Source organism: Anoplophora glabripennis, unplaced genomic scaffold (assembly GCF_000390285.2).
Source record: "Anoplophora glabripennis isolate ALB-LARVAE unplaced genomic scaffold, Agla_2.0 scaffold113, whole genome shotgun sequence".
NCBI lineage: Eukaryota > Metazoa > Arthropoda > Insecta > Coleoptera > Cerambycidae > Anoplophora > Anoplophora glabripennis.
Genome location: NW_019416240.1, coordinates 878,466 through 890,816, shown reverse-complemented (window position 1 = coordinate 890,816; position 12,351 = coordinate 878,466). Strand labels below are relative to the sequence as shown.

Here is a 12,351-nt window from a genome sequence, read left to right as displayed (position 1 = left end):
ATTTTTATCATATTATGTTAATCAGCTTAAATAATATTCTATTAAATATTCTGCTTCTCTCAATTTATGATTAAGTTGAAAAAGACCCATATAATAGGAAACTGATATGACCATCAATTTTTTTAAAACTTTTAAATATACTGTATTATACAGCTACTTTAAAAATATTTATTAGATTTATCGAGCTTTCTCTCATTAATTAAACACTTAAGTGTAGGGCGCGTTTCACAATCGTAGGCACCTTAACTCGTCAGCTAAACAACAACCAACCAAACACACATTATCTAATAATTCCCCAAGACATCCGCCACAAAACCGAGAGTGTCTTTGCGATGTATCCTTCAAGAGTCCCCCTCTATTGTCCCCGCGAGTACCCCCCAAAGGACATCCTTTCACTACAACCCATCTTCAAGATGCATCTCCGAAGTTCTTCAGTTAGTTAGTGACTTGCCGCCATGAGGGGTGTTAGTGTTTTGTTTTTCATAGGTGAGTGAGCTGTTGAAGTGAAGATTGAGTGAAGAAGAAGGTTGGAATTGTGCGCAAAATATTTTTTTATTTCGATGAATCCTCAGCTGTTTTTAATATCTTGTAGGGTACTGAATCAATTTTTGCCAGAATAATATGATGATAACGAAAAAAAAATTGGACAAATATCTGTTATAGTTAAATTTACCAACTCCAAAACCTTATATGCACGCTTCTTTTTTATCGCAGCACGTTCGTAATGAGAAATTTTAAAATCAATTTATTAATTTCGTTTAATTTGTTTACTTTACACTTTTTTTATGGTTAATAAATATTTTGTTTTATTTAATATACTATTTATTTGATTCTACAAACCGTCTCGTTGTTTAAAAAAATATGCAAGATATAACTTCTAACACTAGATCTTAAAACTGTTCTGACCTTTATAATACATAATTTTTTAGAGCAACGTGTTTTAGACCAAAATTTCAAATTGTTCGATAAACCTTTAGTCATTGACATTGAGAAATTATAGTTTACTTCTAATGAATGACCATTTAATCTGTAATTGCTCGTCAATTTCATGCAAAAGCCCGTTTAAATTTGATTATAATTTATTAAAAAATGTAAAGGTTAGCAGATTTCGTTGCACACCAATTATTTTATTTATCGCAGTTCAATGATGTACAAAAATTAAAAAATGTAAGATATATCGAAATAAGTAATAACTAAAAAGTAATTGGCTAACTAAATATATTTTCTAAATTTCACATTTTTTTGTTAATTATATGCAAATTTTAATAGGTATTTTAAACCCGTATAAAGTCAATTAAAAAACATTAGTGAAAGTGATCGTATATTTAAGTTTGAAAATAAAGATGGCATTTAAGTATTCAGTAGATATAGCCAGTGCAAATCAAATAGAAATTCTTATTATTACATCATATTCTGAATGAAAATTTACGTAACATTTGGAAGATGAAGTAAAAATTTTGTAAAAATATGTTTACCGTAATAATTTTCTTTGTGAAATATTTGTTTTGAGAGTATACGTGATATTGTCTAAGAGAATCGATACAAAATTTGAAAACCTAAATACAATTAGAAGATTTTCGAACTATTCTCACGACAAAACATTTGTTAACATTATACAATATACCTATGATATGCGTATTATTTAAGAATATTAATAATTTTTTAATTGAATTTTTTTTACTTTTTGCGAGTAATGAAATACAGATACAATTTTTTTTCGGTATGTAATTATAGGTGTAATTCACTGTACGACTTATCTTAATACTTAGACTCCTTATTGAATAAATAATGTACATTTTTACGACCATGCAAACAACTTTAGGTATTTTTAACAAAAGACTTACTTCATAGTAAAATTTCTATGCCATGAGATATTATCAAATAATAAAGGGGCACTCTTGACGTGTGAATATATTATATAACCGTTTTCTTTTGCATACAATAAAACCTGATGTGTTTCGCAATATCCTCTTTGCTTCCACAGATGTGATAGGTACCTAAGTATTATTATTATGCAACAGGAGCCTCGCTGCAAAAACAAATCTCAAAGTTTATTTTTTATTTCTAGGTATCTGTGTGGGATGGGCCCAAGCCCAATTCCTCAACAACAGGCCTTTCCCCACCTACAGTCTGGAAAACATGCCAGATACAGAATTTTCCTGTAGAGATAAAATCTTGGGAGGCTACTATGCTGACGTGGACACCCAGTGCCAGATGTTCCACATCTGCGTCAAAGTCGCCGGAGTAGGGGTAAATAACCAGCTTTGTTTTCTATTTACCCTCACCATACCCTCACCCCACCTATATTCTCAACTTTTTAACAGCAATTACTTTTTAAATTCTTGCTGTAACTGTTCATATCAATGGAAGTACTGTATAGAGTTTATCGCAAAACTTGTAATAGCTTAATAAACTCATTTTCAGAAAAAAGAACATTTGAACGTCGCATATTCGAATTCTAGATGTAATATTTTTTCAAATGCGACATATACTTAAAAATAAAACATTTTATTGTTTTTAGATCATGAAATTTCTATAGATTTATATAGATACCGACACTATCTTATTCATTTTTACTCGTCTGTCCGCCTTTAAGAACTGTGAAAAAACAAAAATTACAGTTCAGTATTTAAGTACCATAAATCTTTAAATCCAAATTTAGAGCGACAAGGACATCTAGTGCAACCTTTGGGTGTAAGAGGTGAAGTTCATTGTCACTTTTTTTTCGAGAACTGCTTTCATTCCAACACCCATATCGATGACTTTCATTTTCAGCATGGAATTTAGCAATCTTTGAACAACCGTTCAAGGAACGTAAATATTTATATAAATATTTCAGACGTGGGAGTATCGATAACAAAAATCTGCAAAAAGGAAAGTAGGTGCTTTCAGTGAGTAGTTTTGTTGACCATATCATTCCAACAACGTACATATTTAGATAATATTAAAGAATATTTTTGTAACGGAATTTTAAATACCGAATATTTTTTTATATCTTATGTAATTAAACTTATTTTAGTTAATACAGTTAAAAACGTATTTATTTTTCTTGAGAAAACAGGTTGTTTATATCTATCACCATATTATATCTTTCACTAAATATACAGGGTGTCCCAAAATTAGGGTGCAATATTTCTATGTCGAAAAAGATTACTTTTTTCTCTATATAAATGTGGGTCCAAAAATTCTTCCTAAGGAAGTTATAGCCACTTAAAGGGACCACTCTGATGATGGTTCATATTGGTAGAATATTCCATTTTTGTGTAAAATCCGTTTAAAAATAAGTTTACATGTGTTAATCACCAGAAATCGAAATTGTCATTATTTTTTATCCTCGCAGGTTTTGAATAACAAAAACTCGTTTGGCGTCATTCAGTTCAGTTATTTACTTTTTTCGAATTGTTATCAGTCGACACCCTTTACATATAATTATGAAGTTATAAACCTTTAAAATTAAGTAATAATTACGGATATATGTACACTATTCATTGCATTTATTCTGGTGATAACTAAAATACACATTCCATGTTAACAAGTTACTACAATATAGGCGCCGGAAAACTTCTTACATAAAGTTACAAAATAATATTTCATTGTTAATAGTAAAGTAACAAAACACTGGATGCAAAAGAATATCGGAAATATATCAAAAATGATTTTAAAAAATAATTGTACTAACTATTAGAATCGCCATAATTTAATTCATTTAATTATCTATTTACATGCCCCCATAGTATATGGAACAATTAAAGCTTTCAGATAATTGTAATAATTTATTATTATTAGTTTATTATTATTTTTTATTATTAGTGTTAAGATAATTAAAATTTGTAGGTCATTTCAAGTAATATGAACCTATCTCCTAATCGACATAGCTTTCGAGACATGATAAAATTTTTGAAAATATAGCTCCAAATAAATTTTTCAAAGGCGTAGATTAGTGAGAGACTGTTGAATGGTTCGTTCTCGGAAAAAAATGGAAGAGATTTTTTGCTTAATTAAGTCACTGTCAAGTTGTATTAGTCTTTGTCAAATCTCTAGAGAGATGTTTGCGTATAATTTTGAAAATGTTGACATCCTATATCTCAAAAACTAAGCATTTATGACATAGAACTATACGACAAACTTTTCTTCTTCGAATGACTCACGGTATCACATCGTGACATAAATTTTTACTAACTTAAGTTACATTTTTTACATAGAACATTTATAATTTTAAAAAGTTTAGTATTTTTACACCAAATTAGACTCTCTTTTGATACTAATACATATTTATAACCTTGTCCTCTGTCGCCTATAATATATACCTATTATTATAAGTATATTTTGAGTTATGTCATCACGATCAGGTTTTCCAGCATTTAAACACCTGTGTTGCAAAAAAAATACGAAAATTGTGAAACACCGGCTTTAGCTCCCATAACAACCTCTTTGTTGGTCAAGGCAACAGGCTTAGTCGTGATGGCAGCCATCCTGTCAGCTACTCGCTATTGTTGTCATTTGAATTTCTAAGTTGCAATATGACCGCTGGATTTTTTTTCGAAGCAGCCTTGACTATGCCGTCGCTGACAAGTGGGTGTCATCAATGAATTCATTTAAAATGAATAGAAATACCTCACGGCGACTGCATTTACTGAAGATGTTTTTACAAAGAGAAAAAATTTTGAACATTTAATAGCTGAACTATTTAGAGTTTACTGAATAACAATAACTTTATTTTATGTTACGGCTCCTGGCTATTATCAAGAGCAACGAAGAAATACGACAAAAAGTAACAAAAAAACCTGCTAACAGGCATTTTTAAATCTGTCTTTCGTCTTTATAAAACAACTGACACTTTATTCGATTATAATTAAATGTATTTAAACACTGAACTTAGGTGAATATTTTAACCACAACATATACAGGGTGATTCAAAACTTATCCAAAAAAAATTTTAGGATGTATAGGGGCTGTTAAAAATACAATTTTGTAAAAAAAATCAAAAAGGCAGTTCGAAAATGATTTTAAAATACACTTCTGCACGGCAGTGGAAACTGGTCCACTGTAAAACTTGACAAGGCGACCGGCCCAGCGGCAAAGTGTAATAAAAAATTGAAAGAATTTATTTCCCAAGGAGGAAAGATATAAATAAAATTTTATAACGCCTATTTTATATCAGCAAATTCAACGGCTTTTGCTGCTATTGTTATTATTAAATTAATAAAATTAATTTGTGGTTTTAATTAATAAAATAATTTGACATACCTGATGTTACAACAACTATTCAAAATTTTGTCCACTGACGTGTAAACACATTTCGGCCCGTGTTACCCACGAACTAACACAAATGTTGTCTTGTTTCATCATAACACAAATGTTATCTTACTTCACCATAAATTAAAACTATAGTTGCTATACACGTAAGCCATTTTTGACACTTGAAACACTAATGTAAACACTATCATAAAAACGTTAATACTAAAATCAGATTTCAGTATTCGAAATCGCCTTTGGCCACGTGGAGAGAGAGTGCATTGTGCATAGCGCACAACGCAAATGACGCTAGAGACTATAGTAGCCCAGCGAAGTAAGGGTTGAAAATACTACAACTTGAATAATTTTTTTCTCGGAAGCTATAAGGATTTTACAAATTTTTTTTTACTCCATTTTTCATGACGCACATGTTCCCAAATTTTTTTGGAGAAGTTGTTAATCACCCTGGGTCCTTGGATGGAGAAGCGATTATCAAGGCTGTAATAAGAATTTTTTATAAGTTCTACAGAGAAAAATAAGTTAATTTAAAAATAATTCGTGACGCAAAAATGTATCTTTTTAAAAGAAAATTACTTTAAATTTATGTCCTCACTTTTTTTTTGCAGATTCAAGATTTCAGGTTTCTGTGTCCTAACGCCACAGCTTTTGACCAGGATCATCAAATCTGTGCTGAATGGGAAGACGTTGACTGTGACGCGTCCACCCTGTATTATTCCAGCGATAACTTTGACTTATACCGCATTGGTTCAGGTATGTCGAATTTTTTAACTCTTGAACTACTGTCCAGTTAAAAATTACTAAATTTTTTTATGAATTTATAACCAGTACTTGCTATCACGGGTTTTATTAACTTTTGTTTCAATTTTTTCTTGCAAAATTAGTAACCTCTATAAAAGTTATTCAATTAGGGACCATTTATCGATATTAATAAAGTCAATTCAATTCCTTTCTACTTCCATGTTAATATTCAGACCTAGACCTTAATAAATATGTTTCAATTAAAATTCTTTAAATCAATTTTGTAACAGCCTATACACATCCGCGAAAGATTCCAGTTTCATAGAATCGCTTTAGTTTCCAATAACGGTGTCGAGTTGCATTTTTTAATTAATAGGAAGATGTTACGATAGCTCGCTAATCGCTGGCATCCCGTTTAAATTTAAAACATCGACGACCTTTAACGCGCAACGAGTTGACTTTCACTTTTACATAGCGTTCGCAATTTTTCACATACACAGCCTAGAGTTACACGACCAAATTGGATTCCCATACGGTTCATCTGCCGCAACACCAGAAAGAATGTTGCGTTACTGCTCAGTGGCGTACCGACGTCGATTGAACCACAGTCGGAGGAGAATTTAACTCAAAAATACTCCTTACGAATTTATAACGAATATGTATATTCTTCACAAGATTTTTAAGTATTTGTTATCGAAACCTTGGTGAAATTTCGTCAGTCAAAGTTCCATAGCAAAATGTATTTATATATTTTTCACGTTTTAAGCTGTAATTTAGCTAATACAGTTATACTGCGTTTTACCCCCGCACAGGGTTTAATAAAATGCTTTATCAAAAAAATGTATTGAAAAATTACTGCAAACATATACAGGGTGTGCCATTTAACACTCCCGCTGCCAATATCTCCGAAATGAAGAAATTTATTTTAGTTTTTGAAATTGGTTTTGTTAGGTCCCTCGAATAACTTCAAATTGTAGTTAGAATTATTAGTTCAAATCTTTCTGTATAGATGGCATGGCGATACTAAAAAATTCTTTGTTCCCTGGAACGTGGAAATACAGTCCATCTGAAAGATCGTTACATTTTGAGTAATTTTTGCAATGTAAAAAAATGTTTTTGCTTTTCCCTATATTTACTTGTTTTCGAGTTATATCGACTTCAATATGCAATGTATGATATACACTAACTAACAAACAATAAATTATAAGAAAAAACTAATGATCAACTACAGAAAAAAAATTATACAATGGTAAATCGTATAACTAGTATACTTAAATTGAAAGACGCAAACTGATAAAACTGTAATTATTGGAAAACTAATATGTGTCATCTGTCGTTGTTTTATTTTAAACAAATGACATGAGCCACCTATGACTTTTTAATAACATTTGATAAAATATGGTTCGTCTCTGCACCTTATAAGATTTACCATTGTAAATTTTTTTTTGTAGTTGATAATTCGTTTTTTATATAATTTATTGTTTGTTAGTTAGTGTGTAATATGAATAAAGCTATTATAACAATATTTTAAAAGAATATTTTTTTTGTCTCAGTGTGATTTAAATAAAATAAGTAATAGATTTTCCTGTTATATCATACATTGCGTATTGAAGTCGATATATCTCGAAAACAAGTAAATATAGGGAAAAACTTTATATTACAAAAATTACTCAAAATTTAACGATCTTTCAAATGGACTGTATTTCCACGTTCCAGGGAACAAAAATTTTTCAGTATCACCACGCCCTCTACAGAAAGATTTGAACTAACAATTCTAACTACAATTTGAAGCTATTCGAGGGACCTAACAACTCCAATTTCCGGAACTAAAATAAATTTCTTCATTTCGGAGATATTGACAGCGGGAGTGTTAAATGGCAAACACTGTATATTTCAAAACACTTCTTTTTCTAAATGGGCTGTAAAAAAATCTAGTTTTTTCAGTTATAGTGAATTAGTTGTAAAGCTTTGAAATTTAGTATTTGACTTATATAAACGAAAAAATCAGAAGCAATTTTATTGAAGATTTTGCTTAAACAGAAATATCGAATAATTGTATCCTTGATTCAAAATAATAATTTTTTGTGTGAAATTATCTCAAATTGGATTTATTATTATAATTGAGCACTAAATATTTTTAAAAAATGTGTCACTTGATTGGACTCTAAGATAAATAATTAAACACTAAAAGTGTCAAACCATCAATTTGTTTTTGAAATAATAATAATACATAAATTTAATAAAATATTTATATGATTTTCCTCAAATGTATTTTGTATCTTGAAATAAACGAACGTTCATTGTTTTGAACACTCTATATTTCGAAAATGGAGTGGATACATAGTTATAAGAACTTTCTTTTGTGAATTTGTAGTAATGGTATTAAAGTTTAATCAAGTATCTCAGTTACATCCTGATCAATGATAAATTATAAATTAAGAAAATTCTAAACAAAAAATTGTAATATTTAGATAGTTTTCAAAAGATTTAAAAGAAAACATGTGTCAACAAATCATATATCGATTGATAAGATCAGTAAACATCAAGTCATAATAAAGACAAGATATTTGTAAAATTACAAGGTTCAAAATTTCTAATTGAACTTATTCATGCAATAAACTTTATTTAGTAATGATTTCATTTATAAAATGAAAAATATTTGTTTGACTGAAGCAACAAGAACAAGTGATTGCAATCTTAGTCAAGACAGATTATTTCCTAATGTCTTCTCAACAACAATAAAATTATTACAGAATGTCTCCAAGCATTTTATGTGAATTATGTAACTAAAGATGGTCCTGCACTGTTATGTGAACAGAAAGCAGTAATGTTAATTATGTGGGATCCGAGCATTATTATATTTTAGATTTCCTGCGACGCGTATCGAGAAAGTTCTAGTAACAGCAGTCAACTTCGTTTAACGTTGATTCTCGTCATTAACGTCATCTTAGGGAGAAATTTAATGATATTTAAGAAGCTTGAAACATCAAATTTATAGTTATATTTTCACTACTCATTAATTAGTCATCCTTACCATCTACCTTTAACCCATAGGACACTATATAAATTATCAAAGCATTAACAATTAGTTCCAATATATAATCTGTATAACTGCACCTTTCCAATTTGGCTGCTGCAGGTTTTGAATCGAAAGCAGTGAAATATGGAGAAGATGAAGAAACCTTTGCCCTACAACGCGCTGAAACAGGTGATGCAAGACTAAACAGAGACCATCAGAATACCAGCGTAAACCAGAAGAAAGATGTCAAAGACAACTACAACAGACCCAACCAACAGAGACAGAACAATAATTATAACCAAAACAACGACCGAGACATCTTCAAAGGTTCCAGCAGCTCAAACTTTTTCAACAATAGGAACAATGGTAAAGAAAAAGACGAAGACTACGACGATAACGTCAACATTAACCAGGACAGGGACTACGAACAGAAGAAGAAGAAGGTCAATCGGGTGACACAACGTAGACCTGTACAAAACAGACAACAAAATAATGATTTCGATAGGAATAACCAAGATTCCAATAACCAAAAGAACGACGAATACGATGTTCAGACTAGAAAACCAAGACCTACTGCTTTCATAAACAACTTCGCAGGTAGCAGTTACATTCCAACAACTTCCAAGCCTTCAACAACTGAGCAGAACCCCACTACCATCAACAGGGGCCGACAAGGCCAAAGACAAAGGCAGCAGCAACAACAGCAGCAGTATAACGATGCTGATAACTTCAGAACAACCAAGAACTCGCCTACTCCAAATGCATCACCAAGTACCACTACTCCATTTAGACAGACGCAGCAATACAACACTGAGAAATTCAGACAAACCAATTCCAATTCGCCCACTCCTAACTACTCTACAAGCACCTCCGTACCTTTCAGACAAACTCAGCAATACAACACGCCCCCAAGACAATCTACATCAAACAACGGACAACAACAACAATACACAACACAAAATCCTACCAGGGAAACTGAGAACTATCCTCAACAAAGACGAAAAGAAACAACTGTCTACAATGACCAATACGACATACCCAAAGTAAAACAAACCAAGAAAGAAAACTACCCTACAACACTTCCTCAAAGCTACAGCACCCAGTACGACATCCCCAAAACGAAACAAACCGAAAACTATCCCTCCAAAGCAACAACTTTCAGCAAAACCGAGAACTACCCCAGTAACAACCCTCAGTACACCGACAAGAAACCTACCACTCCTTTGAGACAAACCCAGACCAGCCCTACCACTTTCGCTCCAAAACCATTCAGTGTCTCCAACGATCCATCCACCAATCTCCCGACTACCTTCGCCCCAAGGACGAGCGCCGCTTTTACTCAAATCGTGCAGCAGACTCAGACTTACAACAGCAGGCAGCCTACAAGTACTCAATCGAAGACGTCGACGACTCAATACAGCAATCCTACCACTTTCAATGAGCAATACAGCAGTCAAACTAAGAGCAGTACTCCAAAATCAACTGTTTATACCCAATACACTCCGACTGTACCGAAGATCAGCTCCACAACACCAGTTAGTAGGTGAGGAAATGATTACATAGATATTTTCGCTTTATATGATCTTTGCTTGTATTTCTTTTTTCTGATTTGTAATCTAAGAAATAATAGATTTTTATCATTTATTTATATTGAGAATAAAAGGGGGTCTCGAATTGATCCCTGTGGAGCACATTTGATTTTGTAAGTGATTCTATCCAACTGGGGATGAAATATCATTTTACTAAAAATATAATTAAAGATTATGATATGAACGAATTAATTCTTTTGTAAATATGTTTTCCTTATAATGCCCTATTGTACATGTAGGTCTGAGTCTCAATTCAAGTTTACTGATCCCTCACAACAGTTATTGGCTATCAAATTTGTGAGGTAAGGATCTTTCTTATCCAAAGTGAAGGATCACCCACTGGATTCATTGGAATTAGTAGTTTCATCAATAACACTATATTTTTCATTGCTGATTAGTCAATTCATTGCCAATTTAGCATGAAACGCTATAAAATATAGAATTTGTAGCCAAGTTAATAACAATATGTATTATATTGGAATTGCTGGACAAAAGTTGAGATATACACAATTTTTAGAATGTTTTGACTCTTATAAAGACATTTTCAGGACTTTTAAATTTAACAAAAAAGTTACAAGTTATTTAAAGAATAAAAAATAATATTCAAACATAGCTAACATATAACTTCTTGGTATTGAAGATGTTTCAATGAAGAAGAGAAACGTTGGCATTCAGAAAATTGTGTTTTTTGAAACTTCAGTTTGGACAGAAGTCCTGCTTTATAAAACCTTATCTTTAAGTTTACATCAGGATATGGTATAATGCAATTTTGATACCAAAGGGAAGTTAAAAAAAATGAGGTTATTAACTTATTACAGACACAGGTACACAGGTATGTTTCCTCTGCTGTTACTAACTCTTTATTTACCTTTTCATTAACAGTACATGACTCTGCTTTTAGTTTCCGCTGACTTAATATTTAATTACAACTTAGCTCAGAACAGAAAAGTATATTTTCGTAAATTTCAGATCAAGTCGTTTCGACGAGACCCAATACGATGACAGCGCTTACGGCGACAAAAGAGAGGACGAATTCCTGAAGACGGCGCACAGCCAAAACATCGCAGCTAGCAGAAACGAACTCGCCAGAACCACTAAACAACAAGAATCTACTCAAAAACCCCTATACGATTCCCCTAGACCATTTTCAGTCAGCCCCAACACTCCCAAGGTGACCAACACTCCGAAAGTAACAGACCTTCCAACGTCAACAGTCAGTCGCAGCACCAAAACCACTCAGCAAGCCGCTGATACCAGCAGGCCGTCTTCGCCGTCATCTCCATCTTCTTCAGTCACTCCTAAATCCACAAAAACAAAAGACGTAAGCTATGACTACGCATACTACGATTCCAATCCCAACAGTGAGCAAGAATATGACATCGACACCGACATTAAGAAGTCTACTGTGAAAAATTAGAATAGTTTTATTATTAAATTAAGTTATTTGTTACGAGTCTGTTACATTGTTTTTGTCGTTAATGTCCAAACGAGACCAGTATTTGGAGATATGAAAAGTACCCGCCAATTATAATTTAAGTTTGTACATATTTTATTGTGTTAAGTGTAATAAATCGTACTTTTACTACTAAGTCTACTTATTCTTTTACCCTTCTATATATTTCTTTGGCCTATGTAAAAATACTTTTCTATATTTTGCCAGTTACAATAATATAAATAGTTACTGAAGATATTTATGGCTGCTTTTTTTCTCTGCACAATATACCTCTTATTGGTATATATGGCTGCCTA

General features: G+C 31.9%; 1 protein-coding gene across 1 annotated transcript; it reads left to right on the top strand.

Annotated features, from left to right (window-relative positions):
- The first annotated feature begins 401 nt into the window (after positions 1-401).
- LOC108905976 (general transcriptional corepressor trfA-like) lies at positions 402-12,191 on the top strand. Its single transcript, XM_018709086.1, has 5 exons — positions 402-486; positions 2,069-2,250; positions 5,862-6,006; positions 9,134-10,556; positions 11,572-12,191. The coding sequence occupies exons 1-5, from the start codon at positions 456-458 to the stop codon at positions 12,017-12,019; spliced, it is 2,229 nt and encodes a 742-aa protein (XP_018564602.1). The 5' UTR covers positions 402-455; the 3' UTR covers positions 12,020-12,191.
- The last annotated feature ends 160 nt before the right edge of the window (positions 12,192-12,351 follow it).

Excerpts from the sequence above, each read along its gene's own strand:
- LOC108905976 (XM_018709086.1), top strand. The coding sequence starts at position 456 with ATGAGGGGTGTTAGTGTTTTGTTTTTCATAG. Across the intron at positions 6,007-9,133 it reads CTTATACCGCATTGGTTCAG|GTTTTGAATCGAAAGCAGTG; the intron begins GTATGTCGAATT and ends TGGCTGCTGCAG. Across the intron at positions 10,557-11,571 it reads TCCACAACACCAGTTAGTAG|ATCAAGTCGTTTCGACGAGA; the intron begins GTGAGGAAATGA and ends CGTAAATTTCAG.